At 50.4% G+C, this 19,385-nt stretch overlaps 3 protein-coding genes across 3 annotated transcripts; all 3 read right to left on the reverse strand.

Moving 5' to 3' along the window:
• Positions 1–1,122: 1,122 nt before the first annotated feature.
• On the reverse strand, positions 1,123–4,824 carry JKF63_03956 (uncharacterized protein; the record flags this gene model as incomplete). The annotated part of the gene is made up of 1 exon (XM_067899952.1): positions 1,123–4,824. The coding sequence occupies one exon, from the start codon at positions 4,822–4,824 to the stop codon at positions 1,123–1,125; it is 3,702 nt and encodes a 1,233-aa protein (XP_067755158.1).
• Positions 4,825–10,155: 5,331 nt separating this feature from the next.
• On the reverse strand, positions 10,156–10,701 carry JKF63_03957 (uncharacterized protein; the record flags this gene model as incomplete). Its single annotated transcript, XM_067899953.1, has 1 exon — positions 10,156–10,701. One exon carries the CDS (start codon positions 10,699–10,701, stop codon positions 10,156–10,158), a length of 546 nt encoding a protein of 181 aa, XP_067755159.1.
• Positions 10,702–16,533: 5,832 nt separating this feature from the next.
• On the reverse strand, positions 16,534–17,238 carry JKF63_03958 (uncharacterized protein; the record flags this gene model as incomplete). The annotated part of the gene is made up of 1 exon (XM_067899954.1): positions 16,534–17,238. One exon carries the CDS (start codon positions 17,236–17,238, stop codon positions 16,534–16,536), a length of 705 nt encoding a protein of 234 aa, XP_067755160.1.
• Positions 17,239–19,385: the final 2,147 nt, after the last annotated feature.

Consider the following 19,385-nt stretch of genomic DNA (forward strand, 5'->3'; position numbering starts at 1 on the left):
TCGCTGACAGGGCGTTAAAAAAAAAGAAACATAAAAATATTCCCGGAAACACGGATAAAAAAAAGTCGAAGATGAGCGTAACGCTTTGGAAAAAAAGATTTGAATCTTTTTTTTTTCGAGATGACTTTTACAATTTGATTTTAGTTCGTTTCCAGTGAGCGTGTGTGTGTGTGTGTGTGTGTGTGTATATGGAGGGGAGGGAAGGGGAGTGGAGGAGGAGGGGTGCGCAGTGTGTGTGTATGTCACGCATAGGAGTGCTACACAGACTGGACAGACTTCGTATCATACACAGACCACAACAAAAACTCAAGAATAGACATGCCTGTTTGAGCTCGGTGTCGTTTAAACGCAGCAAGAAGGTCGGGGTGGGGGGAAGTTGGGGGGACAACAATTTTAATAAAGCATGATCAATGTCACCGCCTCCCCTCCACCTCACCCGCTTGACTGCCTCCCTCCTCCGCCATACCGTATACTTGAAAACAGATACACGCGTGCACGCACACGTAAAATGAGAAAAATAAAAGCGCTCCATAACCGTTGAATCGTCACCAACACACACAAAAAAAGGGAAAAAGAGGAAGAGAAAGAGGAACAGCGGAGCGAGCGGCGGCGAGGGAGGGAGAGACGGAGAGCGGGGGGGGGGGGTAAAAAAGGAAAACACAACTCAAACACAAGGGCGCACGGGTCCATGAGATACATCATTCCGCACTCACAAAGGGGGGGGGGGAGGAGGAGACCAGGTGAGCGCATCGCTTCCGCAGGTGTACACCAGTAAAGTGCCCACATCGAGTCGTCAAGAAGACGAAAAATAAAGAATGAGGGTATCTCTCACACACACAGTTGAGTTTGAGCTTCACCGTGTGGGAGAAAAGGAAGAAAGAGTCCGCGTGGTTCGCTCATGCTGGAGCGGCGCGAGGTGGAGCTGTCAAGGGAGCCGCAGCCCACCGCTGCACAGTCCAGGAGAGCGTTTAAACGTCATGTAAGAGAGAGAAGGGGAAAAAAGGCAATGAAAATGAGATACACACCGAATATGTGACGATCGCAGCAGACACGTATCTTTGCTGTTGAGAGCGAAAAAAAAAAGGGAGTGGGAGAGGTGGAGCAGAAAAAAAGAAAAGTTCACTACAGATCATTCATGGCAGTACGGCGAACAAAACTACTGACCCGCTTTTTGGCTACTATCGGCGCGTAAGTCTCCTCGGTTCTACCACTGTCGGTGGTCGTAGCACCCCGCCGTTCCCCTCTCTCTGCTTTTGACTTCGCTGAGTGCGAGCCGGTCCGTCTCTGGCGAGAATCGTGCGGCAGGCTCTCCTGCGAAGAGGACATGTACCCTTGGCATACTGCCTCCTTAGACACCAGCATCGGAACCATGCGTGTCGCCCGCTCGAGGGATAACTCCATATCGTCATTAAAATCCTGCAGTACAAGTCCAGGATCGTCGTCGCTCCAGCGCGGAATCGATCCCGTGAAAGCGTCGTCTTGACATAAACTGGGATTCGCATACGCTGGCAGCGCGCGCAGCCGCAAAGGCTGGCCCTTCCGTCCACGGGAGGGCCTCCACAGAGATGCGCATGGCAACAGTAGGGATGTGAAGTGGACTCTTTCTGGGTGCGGTTTCTCAGCGTCCGTTATGCTGTACAGATCTTCTGCATCCATTTGCACGCACGGGATGGGGTGCGTACGTTGCTGAGGCAGCGTCTGTAACGGGGCGCTGCCATACGCACCGGTGGGCTTGGTCACTAACGGGGACATGGACACTTTCTTTGTCACGCCAGAGATCAACCGCCTGAGGCGCGCGCGTTGGGCTTTGTCGAACTTGCAGCTCGTCAACTGTGCGAAGGTGTGCTTCTCCAGCGGACGCGAGGACACAGCTTCGAAAATATCGAGCAACGCTTTATGACGACGCAAGAGTCTTCTTTTTTCTCTAGAGCTGAGAAGGGTCACAGCATCTCCAGATACAGCAGCGGGTGCGCGTGGAGATTGGAGGCGGCTACAGTGTGCAGTGTCAGACGTGCTCGCCTGCGAAGCCCATGCCAGAGGCACAAAACCTCGTTGTGTCGCCCTCTCATTTTCTGGTTGAAACCGTGAGGCGGCGGTTGGTGTTGTGACCTGCGGGCGATGCGGCGCTTCTGGCAGGTGTGTAAAGGTGAACGCAAATGTGGGTGCACCGAAAAACTCACTGGGGCGCAGGCGAAAGAAAATGAAAGGGTACGTGAGGAACGACTTGGTCGCGGCGGAGTGGGTGATGAGGGTGACCTCGTCGACGCGGCAGTGGAAGCACAAGCGGCCAAAGGAGTTCACAAACAAGAGATGCGACTCAGAGAGACACAGAAAAACGTCACTGAAGGTGGTGACGTGATCGACATTCCGCTCATAGGCGGCGTCGGCAACAGGGGGTCCCTGCTTCTCGCTTTCCCAGCTCAAGGCACTGGAAGGCGTAAGCTCTAACGATTCCGGAGTAGCCTCAGGGTGCGGTGGTGTCAAAAGCCGTTTCTCTACTCCTTGGCAGTTCGGAAAAGTCTGACGCCGTCCCGACGACATCGTCGTCTCTCGCTTCTTCGTGTACGTGCCATGGGTTGATCTGCGCGGCGGACAGACTGCCTTTCCCACGCGCTTTGCTGGGCCGCCGGTAAAAAAGTGGGGCTCCGGACTGCTGGCGTCGTGACTCTCATCCTCACTTTGGGGAGACGAACTCAGCGGTGAAAGACGCTCGACGATGAGGAAGCCACGGTCGCACGAGTAGAGCACTGACGAGGCGAAGGGCAAAAACGCGTGCCATAAAAATAAGGGCACAGAGGCAAATGGAAGGCCGTAGCGCGGATCCATTTTGTACTGGACGTAGTGCTGCCAACCACTGCAGCACAAGACAGAGGGCACTACACTCGCTGGGGGGCGAGCTGCACTATCGCGCTTGTCACCTTCGCATCGCTCACGGCCACTGTCCGCTGCCACTTCTAGCGCTCCGTTCCCGAGAAAGTCATTGAAGATCTTTTCTGTGGATCGATGAGAGCGCCTTGATCCTCCGGGCTCCGCGTCGCTGGGGACGGCGAGGTAGGTCGCGGTGGGCGGGGTGTGGAGACAATTCGTGTCCCCGTCCAGGAGGTCGTTTCCACCGGCACCACGGAGTGAAGTCTGGCCATCATCTACGAGAGACCGGATCGGGTCTGAGGGCCCAGTCTCGGTGCCGCCGCTCCCCCCCTCCTCCACCCCCTCGGCGGATGCGCTTCTCTTTTCTTGCAACTCCTTGATGAACGCCTGGAGGGCAACGTATCCGCTCAAGAAGTCACGCATGTCGGTCTCATCCAGAAATCGGAGGTAAAAAGTTTGGAGCCGGTTGAGCGGGAAGGACCGCTCCAGACCCCTCTGGGGGTCCTCGTCTGCGGGGGACGGCAAGGCCTGAGACTGGGATGACCGGATACCTCCTCTCGGAGACCGTCTTTTTCTGTGCGGCTGATGCAGATTCTTGGTTGAGCTCCCGGCAGTGTCACTGGAAGATCCGGAAGAGGTAGACACGGTGCTTGAGGTTGGCCTCCGCTGTTGATCCTTCCTCAGCCGCTCGATCCAGCCGAGCAGGCGGTGGGAGAGCCTATGGTAGCTGGATAACCTTCTTTTCCTGTCTGCTAGCATGCAACCTGCGTTGTCCGTGAAGGAAGATTGCTGGCTGTCCGCCGACTCCGGGACGCCCACGAAGGCGACAGTGAGAAGGTCCTCATACTCAAGAAGGGCGTTCGTCGTGGATATACTCAAACCAGTCGTGGCCGTCGGCGGGGAGGTAGATACGCTTAGCGACGGGTTGCCCAGTTGTGTGACAGAAGGAGTTGGTTGTGCGCCGGCCGTTTCGAGGAGGGGTGTGCGCAGCCACTTGCCGGGCTTACTTTGAACGTTTGACCGGTGATCGCCCGGAGTGTGATGTGGCATCGTCGTACTCCCTTCTCCCCCCAAGCAGTAGTTCGATTGGCGACTATTCACGCTCTTGTTCAGGTCCGTGAGTGACGGTAGGGGTGAGGGCCGCCCATGTGAGCGGAAGGGCTCTTCCACGTCTAGGTATTGTGTGTAAGCTGCCGGCGTAGCTTTGCCAAAGCCGCTGCGCACCCCATGAGGTGATAAACTGGGATCGCGTGTGCGACTGGATACAGCAGCAAGGCCGCGGCTTGGCGGCATGGATAAGTTTGACGGCAGCGCAGGGGGCGCCCGTCGCCGCTCGTCGCCAGTAACGTTTGGGATTTTCACATACGGAGTCGAGTGGGACGAGTAAGTGGCCGCCTCCCTGTCGGCAACATTGAGATGAAGGCGTGAACGAAGGTCTGCCGACAGCGGCAACTGTGCAGCGACCGGTGAGATCCCCTTCAGTGCAATGGTGTACTGTTGGGTTTGAATAGGGCGTACAACATCGGCCTTGGCTGTCAGCCCTGCACCTCCGTGTTTGTACTTCTTCTTGACAAATATTTTGCGAACAGCTTTGTGGCTTCGTGAACATTCATTCACCACGACTGAAGGCGAGTTTCCTCCATGGCTCAGATGCAAAAAACTCCACCGGGACACAAGACGGTTGCGCTTCGCTCTGCCGCCACCTACGGCAGTCGCAGTCGTGAAGGAGCGACACTCCAGAGAAGATGCATCACGGACGGGGTACCTGAGGTGCAGAAGGACACGATCCTCCTCCTGTGTGAGACAAACCCTCACCTCAATGGACTCGTTTGATGGACCATCTAATGCGCCAGGAAGATCGGAGGCAAGTTTGCAGACACCTTGTGGACGAAAGAGGACGACGTATGTCAGCGATGGACGCGATGAGCTGGCATCCTCCGCGGAGTGTGATAGCATTCACTAGAGCACAAGAACCTGCAAAAACAGAGACAGGTAGACCGTCTTCCGGTAGAGATGATCCTCGTTTGGTGAGCCTTGTGTGTTCTGCTGAGGTCTTCGTGACCGTCACAGACGAGACGACGGCTTCAGAAAACGGTGGCCTGATAGAGAGACGGGGAGGGGGGGGGAGGGAGGGAGAGGCGCTCGGGGTCGACACTTGACTTGGATAGCGAGATTCCGAGAAGCCGCAAAGGGTGCGGAAGTCACATCCTAAAGAGAAGACTACACACAAAAAAAACGAGCAGGGGAAGACTAGTAGGCGTATGCATACACATGTGTGGGGGACGCACTGCTGGAGAACATTTGACGAGAAAAGTAGAGGAGAGAGAGTGGAGACGAGAGAAAGAGATGGGGGGGGAGTGGCCTTCACCTGCGTCGTCAAGAAGTGCAAGAGATGCTATGCTACGTCTCTCTCTATCGAGACCCATGCGCGACAGGTGAACCTGGACTTGCCCAGCGCCAAGATCGTGGCTGCAATAAGCGCTGGTGCTCGTGTTAGTTTTGTATGCATGCCGGTGTGTGTCTGTTTTTTTTTCACCCTTTTCTTGCCCATTGAAATTGGGGAAGAGGGAGGGGGAGAGTGTTGATTGAGGGGGGGGGAGGGGGAGGAAGAGAGATCACCACTTCTGTGCGTGTGTCGTAATCACCACCGAACGCCGTGTCTTCTTCTGTTCGGTTGTGCTTTTTGTTTGGGGCTTTATTTATTTATTTTTCTTTTTTTTAGGGGGAGGGGGGGGGGCGGGAAGAGGACGCCAAAGCCGGAACGATGTCTTTTTTTTCGCGACATAAAACAATTATATCTGTATATCGACCTCCAATCAGGGAGGAAGCCGTACCGAGGTGATCCGTCACAGAGCACCGCACACTGACAGAGAGAGAGAGGGAGGGGGGAAGGACAGAGAAGGCCAGTCGCATGAAGAGGCGCACAGCATCCTCTCCGCAATGCAGGCGAAAAAAAAAAACGATGAGAGAACCACAACACGACAGCCAAAAAAAAAGAAAATGAAAGACACGGGGGTCTATCGAAGAAAAAAAAAGAGGAAAGGTGGAAAGGAAGAATAAGAGACGAGGAGGGGGGGAGAGGAGAGCACTCGTAAACAGGTCAATGCACTGAAGAAAATAAACACAAATGCTGGCAAACATACAGGTGAGACCCATCCTTCCAGACCGTGGAATGGCATTAGTGCTGCGGCAGTCAGCATCAACAGCACAACAATCCCTGCTGACCACGCATCCCCCCCCCCACCACCACCACCAACACCACCACCACGCGCTCCTTCCGCAAAAAGGAGGGAATGCCGATCCCCCGATTCTGCTCGCCAGATGCCGGAGCGTAGTTTCGTGAGGCAGAATTGTTTTCGCTCTTGAAGGCAAACACGCGCGCCCGCCGCGTGTCACCAAGAGCCGGCAGTTTGTGTTTTTCACACGCATGGAAACCAGAGGGAACCCCACGAATACAGCAAACAATGGTGTGGTCAGATGCCCCAGGAGAGAGAACACGCTCAGACCAATACCGACAACGGCGTTGCGGCATATTCGTGTGCGATCTCCCGCGGATGCCAGCGAACGGCTCTCTCTATATATGGCCCCTCTTACCTATGCAAAACACACACAAAAAAAAAGAGAAGGAGAGCGAAGAAGGCTTCACCATACCGGGGCGGCAAAAAAAGAGAGACGGAGTCGATAGAATCAAAAACACGTTCATGCGCCATTATGGAGAGAGAAAACATTATCCAAGCCCCTTTGAAGAAAATGGGGAGGGAGGGAGGGCAGAAGGGGAGGGCACGAGTCATGGTGTTGCAAAGACACACAGAGCTCGATAAAGCAGCTCAAAGAGAAAAAAGACGAGAAGACACACGCCCAGACTCTAAAGATATACACACACACATATATAAATGAAGAAGGTAGGGAAGAGAGGAAATAAGAGTACACAGTGGAGCTACGAAAGAGAGAGAGAGAAAAAAGGGAGAGATGGCTAAAGACAGGAGAAGATCAGAAGAATATGGGAGTGCTTGTTTACACATATATATGCGCACATGAAATATGCCGAAAAAAAAAGAGGATGAGCCAGGAGGCGCTAGCGGGTGACGGAGATCGATGAGCGAAACATTTGAATAAAATAATGGGAGCTCCGTGCATACACACAACACACGCACGTGCGGGATACATGAGTGATGTACAAACAATTATTTCTGGGTGATACAAAAGTGTTGCCTGTACCAGTGCTGGGGAAGTGATGAAAATAAGAGTGGGGGCACGACCCAACGGCGATGCATCAACAAGAACAAATGGAAAGGGGGGGGCTACATTGTTGATGCTTTCCGAGACGGCGCACATGAGCTTTAAAGATGCCTGGCATCGCCGAGAAGAAAAATAAAACAAGATCGAAAAAAAAGAAGAGATGGAAAAGGCGGGGTTTCAGGTGAGTGAGGGAAACACACTGCATATGAAGGGAGACCAGGGAGAGTGTAGAGATGCGAGAGAAGCGTGGCTGCGTGGGAGGGGACAATAAAGAAGTGTGCTCTCAGGTTGACAAAGCAAAAAAAAAGAGGGAGGGAAGGATGGAAGAAGTGGAAAAGTCAAAAAGAAATTGAAAAATGAAGGAGGACACGGACAGAGGGAATGCGAAGCGGAGAGATCAAAGGAAGAAGAAGGGGAGTGGGGCCTTCGTGCCACGCCATCCTTCCACGTGAGGAGGAGGAAATAAAAGGCAAAAAAATCAAAAAGAAATTAGCCTTGCTCAACAACAAACGACAAAAATAAAATTCACAGCGGAAACTTCGCATGAGGGCGGTAAGGAAAGAGGGAAGGGGAGGTGGGGCTGCAAGTGAGGGGGAAAGTAATAACTGATTTGGAAAAAAAAGGGAAGGTGAAGTCCCAATTTTTTTTTTCATGGTGATCTTCTGATTTTTTTCCCTCTCTCCTTCTCTTCCCACCCCCACCCCGGGGTGGGGGGTGGGGGGCCACACATGCTGAGATGACCCATGACACTGGGGCATCTCCGTTTTTTCTTTTTGTTTTCCGTTTCTACGAGGTGGAACGCTGAGGAACATTATGTGAAAAAAAAAAGAAAGGAAAAAATAAAAACGGAACGGTCCGTATGCGTGTGTTTGCGTGGGTGGGGAAGGAGGAGGAGGAGGAGGAGGGGGTCACGCTTACTAACAGAAAGAGACGGGAATGTGGAATACACGGCAAAAACAACATTTCAGTGTTACAGATGCGTAGATGCAGAGGTGTAGGAGAACACGGACAAGGAGAAGAAAAAGTGATTCCCCATGTACGTGTGTACTTCTATCGAGGAGGGGTAACGGGGAGAGGGGAGGGGGAAGGTGGGAACAAACAAACAAATAGAGAGGAGACCTCAAAGGAAATAAGATCAGAGCCGAGACACTAGTCTTCTGAAAGGAGAGGGAAGGGGGTGAGGGGAGAGGGGAGGGGAGGGGAGGAGGGGAGAGGGGGGAGCACCAGGGGGACACGTAAAGAAATGCAGTGTTGTCCGTTGTTTGTTTTTCCTGACTTGTATTGAGGGAGGAGATGTAAAGAGCTCCTGGCAAACACTTGCGCCAAATCTGGGGGGGGAAGGGTGAAAGGAGCTGATCGAAGGATATAGATGGCCGATTCAAAACAAATCTTTGTTTTTTTGCTCCAAAGTAGAACCCCGTCAGACACACACACACACACACACACACACACACACACACACACACACAGTGAGAGGATAGGGGAAAGAGATCCACGTTCAAGAAAGACAGAGGGTGACTAGCAGGGAGAGCGGGAGGCAAAATTGTGAGCGACCATCAACTGAGGAACAGTGCGGGGGGAAAGGGGGCAGGGGGAATATAGTGGACCAGGAGGTGAGGGGAGTCGAAGTTTGTGCAAAGGCACTCATACAGGGGAAACGCCCCTGCCGTTGTGAAACGTGAGAGTACAACGCACTCACTGACAGATGGAAGGAGGACCTCCCCCCCCCCCCCTTCCCTCTTGCCCCTCCCTCTTGGACCCCGACCCCGCTCCTCTCTCAAGCAGTAGTGTATAAATTGCGGTCGCTGAGGGTGTCGCTATGCCTTTCGTGTATAAGGCCCGTCTCTAACGCATGTACCCTCCGACGTGTACATTCACACACACAAAAAAAAAAGAGACGCGGGAAGACAAAATCCAAAGAACTCCACTATAGAACACAGCCAACTCGGACAAACAGATCAGTGCGTAGAGGACCAGTGTACATTGCACCGAATAATGGGGAAAACACAGACACTCTTTCCTTCGGAATGCGAGGAGAGAAAAAAAAAGAACGACTTCGTCAACGGTCGCACAGGGACTCCCTTCCCCCCTATCCAGTGGGTGAGGGTCGAGAGCTGTGAGGCGAATACATTGTAAAGCCTACAAATGGCAACACGTGAAAAGACCATCCATGGCAAAATACAGTCACGGAATGAGTGTCATTGCCACCACCACCACCACCCCCCAAAAAAAAACACCAGGATTAGATATCTATACATATATATACACACATCTTACCTTTTACTTTTTTTCCATCTGAATAAAGCCTTGAATGAATGCAGTCATAACGATAAACAGTAGAAACAAACAAACAAATAAAACAACAGCGAAAACACCGTACACACTCTCAAATGAAGGCCCTCAACTTCTCTCACGGCGTGTTGGAATACAACGATACTCTCTGTGAGGAGACTGCTTGTTTTGTAGCGACTAGGGTCTCTCTGATAGAGAAAGCAAAAAAAAAACAAGAGAGCGTTAAACGCATATATACACACACAGACACATATACATCTCCATATATATACATCTCCATATATATACAACTATCTACAACTATAAACATATATATATACATATATACATAAGGCGAGTGAATCTTTTTTTAAAGAAGAAAAGAAGAGCAGACTTTATGGTACACCAAATAAAAACAAGAGCAGGAGAACAAGAGAACTCGTAGCGTGGTGGCTGGGGAGGGGGGAGGAGGAGGGGGGAACAACAACAAGCACGACTCTTTGATTCTTGCCCCCCCCTCTGTGATATGCCCAGTTTAATCGAAGCGTTGGCACCGTATTTGAGAACAAAAGGGGGACCCTCTTCGAAATAATAACACTAGAGCAGCCAGGGCACATCCATACACACACATGCACACACACATATATACATATACATATATATACACATACACACTTGAAGCCACCACACAATAGACGTTTGTCGTTCTTGAGTATGCCGGTTCGTTTGTGCTTTCACGTGTGTGTGTGTGTGCAGGTGTGTCGAGTACACCACCACCTAAAAAAAAGCGGCCGCAGCCAACATGGCGGATTCCTCTTCCGCGGTGCGCTGTACTCTCGGCTCCACAAACCGCTCGAAGACGAACTCGGGGGCCCGTCGAAGATTCACTGGGACCGCTTTGGGGAGGCCGATACACGGTACAAAGCGATCTTCCGTGAAGTGAACCCAATGGAGTGTGGTGGTGCTGTCGCTGGAGCAAGGCGGTGCAGTACCTGTGCTGGCAGAAGTGCCCAAGCTTGAGCTCCCACCGATGCGCTGGTGAGAGCTGTACAGCGAGTTGGGCTCGTACATGTCATTTGGAGAACCTCCACCCTTCGCATCTCGGTTGAAGCTCGGCTGCGTCGATGGAAGAGAGTATGCCGGATCCTTCGGTGGTGGGATGTGGGTGCAAGGGTGCACGCCAGGTTGGATGTATTCCCTCAGTACCGCCGGCCTCTCGACGCTATCCTTTTGAGAAAGGGCCAAATCCTTTGGATCGTCAGGGCAGCGGGAGGATACACTCGCCTCACGCGGCACATGGGTGGTCTTCGGCGTCACTGGCATGTCGTGGTCACTCATCATCGCGGAGGGCAAAGAAAAAAAAAGGGGGGGGGAGAGGGGATAGGAAAAGAAACACAAGAAGAAGAGCTGTGAACAGGGGAGAACTACCACCAGTCTTTGAAAATATGTGAGGGGGACTGAAGAAGAAGACACGATGATGGGCGAAGCGCTGTTTTTTTTTTGCGGTTATTGTTGGTTTGTCTGAAAGAGAAGAGAAGAAACAAAAAAAAAAGGGGAGGTCGTTTCCACTACTCGTGTGAGTAAAGTCGAGTGAAGCTCGGGGCTGCGGAGACGATCCAAAATTTTGATCTAGACGAGTAAAATCAAACAACAACAACAACAACAACGGAGCCCTTCTGCGTTTTAGTGCGACGCCAGTTGGACTACGAAGGGCGCAATGAGGGGAGGGGGAAGGGGGAGAAGGGGTCGATAGGACTAAGGGGAGAAAAAAAGAGAGTTGTCTCAACCTGAGGAAAAAAAAACTACAAGTTAGAGGTGGAAGAAAAAAGCTACAGATAACCACAGTAAGCGAGTCGAAAGCGATGTGTGAGAGGCGGGCGGGGAGAGGATTGAGTGGGGAGAGGGGGGAGAGGAGGGGAAAGAAGAGGGGGAGGGTAAAAAAAAACAATTAGCGCTGATTTCAGAAAAGGAAAAGGAAAATGACGCGAGAGACACCAATGAAATTTTTAAAAAAGGGGGGGAAGGGGAGGTGGTGGCGGCGGCGGGGGTGGTGGTGGTGGTGGGGGTCTCTGTTCGGAATACACAAAGGCACCGACGCGCCTACAGAGAGAGATAATTTTTTCTTATAAATTCACTACCTATATATACCTATAAATATATGTATATGTATATATATGTATATATATGTACGACTATGACTATAAAAAAAAATCGATAACGTTTTTTGTATGACTGGAAAACTAATTTTTTTTTGAATATTTAAAAAAGAGAAGAACAAAGAAAAGAGAGGGATGAGAAGAAAACTCGCACAAGACACGTTTGTATCGATTTATTCATACATATATACATACATACACATATAGGTGCGTGTATGTGTGCGAGAAGTATGTCTCGAAAATTCAAAAAGTAGAGCGAGGGAGCAGAGAACCGTTCAAAGAGAGAGAGAAAATAAAGCGTACGAGGTGAAGATGTTCGCACCTCCAGCAAACGAAAGGCAAAAGAAAAAACAAAAAAAAAGAGTTACGGAGATGCAGCCTGACAAAAAAAAAGCTTTAAAAGATTTAGTTTTTGTTGTTGTTGTTATTCGTGAAAGAAGAGAAATTCAGACAAAAAAGAAAAAAAACACAAAACAAATGAAAGCGATGAAATACACTCAAAGACAAACGCCAGTGTACACCGGAGTTCAGACAGCCCTAAAAAGGGGAGTGTGGGGGCGGGGGGGGGGATCACAGTCCAGAAGAGTTGGATGCAGATGGGCTATTCCAATCAAAACAGTGGACCACGCGCACGTACCCACACAATAGAGAGAGAGAGGAAAGGTCGCCGAACAAGAGCGGTTATCTCGGGAGGCGCTTGCAGAGCTGAGTAGATGAGGCGTGAACCCTGGCTTACAGGAGTAACGGGGGGGGTTCGAAGATTGTTTTTTGGAAAGCGACGCGCGATTGATGCACGAGACACAAAGACCAAAACACACACACACACACACACACACACACGCAATATGGGCAGTGAGTGCGGAGTAGAGGGGATAAACAGATGCCGTACAGCTTCCAGCTTCACACGCGTTTAGAGAGTTAGACGAAAGACAAAAAGAGAAGAAATATGTGAACAAGTAGAGAGACGTCACTGTAGGGGGGGAGGGAGAGCAAACAAATGAAAGGAAGGGAGGAGGTTGGCGAGATCGATACACGCACACTCGCAGCTGAACAACACTACCCAAAGACAGAAAAAAACACACAATAATAATAAGGCAGCACTGAAAAGAAATAGGAGAGGCGATCACACGAAGAATACCGTTTTTTTTTCCAAGGTCGGACAAAAGAAAAAGGGAGAGAGATGAATCAAAGGGAACAAGAAAATAAAGAGAAAACAAAAAAAGATGTCCGATGTGGAAAAATCGGGCGAAGAGGTCCGGCGAGAGGAGATGAAGGGGGAAAAAATATATCTTTCAAAAAGAATTTTTGAAGTCTTGGAAAATTCAAGAGCTGAAAAAAAAGGGCAGAAAAAATTAAAAATAAGGGGCGAGGAGGAGAAGGATAAATGTGGACTGAGGAAAAAAAAAAGTGTGTCACAATGAGACACACAGACACGGACACAGACACAGGGTCAAAAATATACATATAGAGAGAGAGAGAGAACAATAATTTAGATGTATATATGTGTCTACGTGTAAAACAAGAGACAATATATAAATATATCTGTACACGAGAAGGCGTGCAAAAACACAATAATCCTAATAAAGAAACAAAAAAAAATCGACCACGAAAAAAAAGAAGAAGAGGGAGGGGGAGGGAAGGGGGGAAGACAAACACACACACACACACACACACACTCGGGGACCTCGCACAGAAGGACGGGTGTCGAGAGGGAGAAAAAAAAGAGAGGAGAAAATAAGCTTAGAGAAGTGAGCAAACAATCTATGGATTATTTTTTTTGTGGGGGGGGGGGGTAAAAGGGCTTTGCAGAGGACGAAGTGCGGCTGTTTTTCGTGAAGATGAAAATAGACAAGGAGAAGGACGTAGCACAGCGTGCGCTGCCTTTATCGAGTCACCTTAGCCGTAATGTACTTCGGGGAGTAGCGATGGTCCGGATTCAAGTGTACCCTCGCACACCTGTAACAGCTAGAGGTGGAACACAGAAACTACAAAAACAAAAAAAAAGAAGCCAATACAAAAGAGATGAACGCAGTTTTTTTTTGTCTCGATGGAGATGTCTTGCTCGTGTGCGCCTGTGTCTGTACCTCGCGAGTCAAACGTTTCGAGACGGTCTGCAGGAGGTCGAATGCCCTAGAATGCGTACCGATGAACGCACTTTAGTGAAGATCGTCGCGGAGCTTACAGTAAAGACGCGGTCTCGGGAAATCGGAGAGGGACAACTAAACCGTGTGAGGCGAGGGAAGTCGCTGATGTGGGAGAACTACGCCACAGGAAAAATAGACCGCACGCGCAAAACAGGAAGCGCACGCGAAGAGGGGAGGAGGAGGGAAAGAGTGGCTGGAGAAAAATCACACACGACAACGCAAAAAATTCAGCCGAGCTTAGATGTGCGCACAGACGCTAACAAACAACGGCAAACAAACGTCCAAACAGAAAATTTAAGCGACACAACAGCCCACAATAGGTAGAACGATAGAGGGGGGAGGGAGGGAGGGAGCCAACAACAGCACCGCCAACACAACCGCCACAATTGTTGAAAAGAGTAGGCACGATGTGAGGGGGGAGAGAAGCGATAAGGACAAACCTGAAACGCCGTGGAGGACTACAGTCGCCAACAAACACACACACACACACACTAATGAGGCCTAGACGCTCGGAGTATATAAAAAAGTAAAATACTAAACAAAAAAAGAGATGTGCCTACAAGAGTGCCACTTTTACCCACGCCCAGCACAGGAGTGACCAAGAAAACGCTACAATTAGAGGGGGGCTAAACACCACACACACACACACGCAACACACACACACGCACGCAACACAGCACAGTGAGATGATCAGGGGCAGCGCACGCGAAGGGGGGAAGGGGGGGTGAGCAGAAGAGCGATGCACAAAACAGGGTACTATCCGGAATAAATCGAGAAAAAGCCGATCCGTCAAACAAACAAATGAAGAACGAGGCCGCTTCGACTGTACCAACACGAGCAGAAAGAGCGACGGGTAAAAAACACGTTTTCCTTCTCCTTTGGTTGTTGTACGCGCACAGGAGCGGATACGCGTCGACGAACGCGGGAAGGAAACGGGAGGAGGAGGACTATAACCCACTGCGGTACGGCAAATTGTAAGTGCTGACTGACGTCTGCGCGTGCGAATCTGTGGTGGCACCACCCGAATGCAGAGAAAGGAGAGGGGTTGGGAGAACGTCTTGGGTACGCACCCTTATGGCCCGTTCGCGAGGAGACAGAGAGCAGAGAGCGCAGGCGAAGGGGAGCGCGAGAAAAAAAAATGATAGACCCCTGTGACACTACTTTACGGTGCTTTGAGTTCAATAAGAGCATCGAATGGAGTAGAGGGTGCACATGAATCGATAGTTTTTTTTGTTTGAGGCACGGGAACAAAAAAGAAAGGCCCCAGATAACGTGTAGAAGAGAGCGTTGTGAATTGGTGAGAGGGGGTTGATGGAGGGGAGGGGGAGGGGGGGGCAGAAGCACCAGAGCAGAAAGTGGTCTTGTGAAAGTCATCAGTAGCCTCTGTAATAGGAGAGCACACAAGGGAATTTTTCCTGTTAACGGGAGAGAGGCGGTGGGAGCGCGCTGATCGCGGTGTCGAACAGTGACCATGCCTGTTCGCTGCGTCTCGAGATCATCATCTGCATCAGAAGCACAGGCGCACATACTATATATATATATATATTTATATATGACCCAGGCGGCAGTCAAGAAATGGGCACAGATCAAATGTCGCCGTGCTGCGCGACTATTGGATTATTTTTATTCATTCTTTCAGGGTACTGTGGGAAAAAACATGCATCTATTATGATTAAGCAAAAGAAAAACTATGTGAATATATTATACATATGTGTGAAGGTGACATGCTGCCGCAGGAATGTGGTGCAGCAAATGAGCAGCCGCTAAGCAGTGCGAAGAGCCACGAAATTCAAGTATATACACATATGTGTGTATGTGTGCATGTATAGAAGCGACACTCACTCAACTCGACACAGCCGCAGTGCAACGCCAATTTTTTGATTTCTTTTTTTTTGTGATGGTGGTTGGGGGGAGGGAGGGGGGAGGCGCGGCGTCGTCATTCCTGTCAAAATTACGGAAGTATCCTCTAAACAACAACAAAAAAAACTCCCAACGCATCTTCCAGAATCGAGACAGCGAAATTTCAAAAACAAACAAAGACAAAAAAACGATCAACCGCTCAATTCGACGCTTTGCCTATCCCCCTCCACACACACACACACCCTCCCCCCAAGGAGGGAGACTAACGTTTTGTGTGTACATCTATATAAATGTGGGTGAGAAAGAAAAGAAAACAGCGGGAAAGACAGAGAGACCATAGACGCTCATAACAGAATCATTAGGCGATAGAAAAGAGCGGAGGAACAAAAAGAGAGAGACATGCGGTCAGCTTAGTCGGCTGGAAGATAAACCGACGGGGCAGCTGCAAGTACGAGTGACACCGCATCGGCACATGGATGTCACGTGTTGTGCGAGTGCTGATTGGAGGGATTTGTTTTGTTGTTTTTGTGTTGGTTTTTCAAATGGACAGAAGGGGGGGGGCGGGGGGGATAAAAAAAGGGGGGTGTCCCCAGAGATAAAAAAAGACGAGTTAGTAAGGGGGGGCACGAAAGTGATACGCATGTGGAACAGAAGCGTCTATTCAAGGAAGAAGCAACACTTCACGGAGGAAGAAGAGGAGGAGGAAGAGGGAGAGTGGGGGGGGGGGGAGATGAAGACAAAAAAAAAGTGGAGGGGTAGAAGAGTACAATAACGACGTTTTCATTTGAACCAACAACCACAAGCACAGTTGAGAGCATCGTCGTGCAGGGGAGAGAGAGAGAGAGCGCGCAAACAGCGACGTGGCGGTTGGAATAGAGAATAATCGAGAGGGATGGAACACACACGTGAGAGTGACGTGGACACCAAAACGTTGAACTAGCAAACAAAAACAAAAACAGTTCGACGTTTGAATAGGGAAAAATAGTTTGTAGCAGTTATGCCGCCTCTTCAGGAGATGGCAGTGATGCCGTCTGTTTTCGATCACTACTATGTTTTGCCCATGCAGCCTTTACAACGGCCAGATCCATTGCCATGTGATTGAAAAAGATCGTCCGCCTCAACCCCTCCGCATCCTTGAAGCGCAGGAAAAGCATTAGAGCAAGCTCATAAGAGTCAATAGAGGTAAAATGAATGAACCATGATATCGTGTTGGAGTTGAGGGTGTGCCACACACGGGAATGCGCTGGAAAAGAGATACGATTCTTTTTGGGCATACCTTGTGCTTCTGTCACAGATGCCCTTGAATTACCCCCCAAAAGAGAGCCCTCCGTCGACGATCGTGGGGGGGAGAGAAACGAGCCCATGCGACTCATAAAACTGCGAGAATGGGAAGCCTTCGTGTGGTTGGCGAGGGCGACCTCCGTGCCCGTGATGCACAGCACCATCTTCGCCTTCAAGGAGTCATAGCGGCCTTCGATCGCGTCCCTGTCGTAGTGAGGCCACATCTGTACGTCTTGAACGTTCAGGGTACGGTGAAAGACGTCGTCCGGTTTATGTTTACGGCTGATGGCTACGGTGCCTGCGTCAACGTCGACCGTGAGGATGCGCGTAGTCCAAAGGCCGCGCTCATACCTTCCCTGTTTTCGCACTACTATCTGCACAGGTTTGAAGGCACTCCTTCCCGGTGGCTCAGTGGTCATGGCGTATGACCCGACACAATGTTCACGGGAAAGGAAGAAGGAAGATGAGGTGCGGGGGGGGGGGGGGAGGATCGTTGCGTTGCTGACTTAGACTCCTTTCACGGAGTTTATGGGATGAGGGGCTTGAGGAGCGACGAGAGCGGGGAGAAAAGTTGACGACGCCACACTTGAAGAAGAAAAAGAGTGAGAGAAACAGTCACGTTTGCAGAGGACTCAATAAAGCACTGGGATGAGTGTGATCTACACGCATATGTATGTAGAGAGAGAGAAGCAAATAATACGAGAGCACCACAAGTTGGTGGGATGACACTCTCCCAGTCGCTCTATTTTGGGGGAGAGGGAGAGGGGGGCGTGTGTGCGAGTATTTGCGCTGGATTCGAGGGCAAAAATGTGAAAGGGAAAGAGGAGTGAGGGAGGTGGTGGGGGGAGGTGGGGAGATCAGAGGAACCAAAGGTAGAGGTAAAGAGAGACTTGAGGATAGCCACATCGCAGTGGTGTAACGCGGGAGTTCTCTGGTTGCCTCCCAGTGCACCTCATCACAAGAAAGGCCAGCCGGTCTTCAGTGTGTGCGTGCGTGTGTGTGGGCGAGGGACGAACGGGGGGGGGGGGGGCGGACTTTGCGAGGGCAAGAGGAAAACAACAGAAAACCAAAATGAGAGAGCGAGGGGGTCGGAGAAGGATCTCCCTGTGTGTGTGTGTGTGTGGACAAGGGCTGCGAAGACAGGGAGGGTGAGCAGGATAAACAGACTATGAGTAGCAATGTGAAGGGGGCGGGAGGCAACAACGGACAACAAACAAAACGATGTGTGTGGTTGAAATAAAAATGAGCCGAACGCAGGGTGACGAGGAGTAAAACAAAATCAATAAACACATCATAGACAAAGAAAAAACAATCGGTGAGTTGTGCATCGGAGAAACACACACACAAACATAAATAAAGGGCGGTTGCCAGAAGGGAAGGGGGGTCACAAAGGTGAGAGAAAGTGAGGGAGCAGAGCAGTACAGAAGGAGAAGGGAGAGGGAGAGGGAGTACAAGACTGCACAACACCTCAAAACAAACGTGAGGAAAAAAAACGAGGCAAGGACTCCAGCACATACATAAAGAGACACACGCACACATCTGCGCGAAGGTGATGAGGGAGTGCCGCTGATCTCCCCCCACCTATGACCATCAAGGAGACAACTCCTGTGCTAAGCAAAGTGCAGGAGCGCATGAAGGTAAAAACACCAACAATACGAGGGTAGAAAAAAAAACATATGTATATATATATGTATATAAATGTATGTATATGTATATATGTATATCGCCGCAAGTGATGCGAGAGGACGCCCTCGATAAAAAAAAGAGCGCTTCGTGCATGACAAGAAAAAGGGGGGTGATGAGTGTGTGGGGGGGGGGTGATGAGGGGGAAGGGGGGTATACGCCTTCTTTACACGAGGAGGAAAATAATGTTTTTCTTCCTCCTCCACGACTGTGTCCAAAGCAGTGGAAAGTGTGTTGGTTTGACTGCCGCACCTCCCAGAGAGACATCTAGGCGGGCAAAAACAAAACAAAACAAATCGATAACAAGAGAAAAAAAAAGAGAGACCAGGCAAAGACTATTACAAAATTTCGTGATGAGCCGAATAGAAAAGGGTGAGGGAGGGATGAAGCAGAGAAGAAAAAAGGGGGTGGCAGCACCGAGGCGATGCGTTGAGAAGAAAAACACGGATAGAAAAAGAGTGAACATCGACGGGATGAGCTGGGTTACACAACAGCAAGCATAACAGAAGGAGCACCAACACAATGTGATGCCAACATAGAAGAGTGGTTGCAAGTCGCAGCGATCCTTTGCAATAGACAATTATAAGAGGGGAACACAACAAATAGAGGGAGCCTGGGTACTGAAAGACCCGTACGACTGTTGTGCGGCATGGGGGGGGGGGAGGAGGACACACACAATGAGTTGTGCATTCACTAGAAGTACGCATCAAATGCAGCGTTACCTGATAAATTGGATGCGGGAAAAGCAGAAAGACTCACCACACACCAGTTGTGCCCCCCCCCCGCCCACCCTATCTCTCACACCAATGCGCAGGCGATTACTCCAAAAGAGCTTCGCTCGATGTGCGGGCGTGCTCCGCACGTACACAAGGTTTCAACGTGC

The sequence above is a fragment of the Porcisia hertigi genome, chromosome 31 (genome assembly GCF_017918235.1).
Source record: "Porcisia hertigi strain C119 chromosome 31, whole genome shotgun sequence".
NCBI classification, from domain to species: Eukaryota; Euglenozoa; class Kinetoplastea; order Trypanosomatida; family Trypanosomatidae; genus Porcisia; species Porcisia hertigi.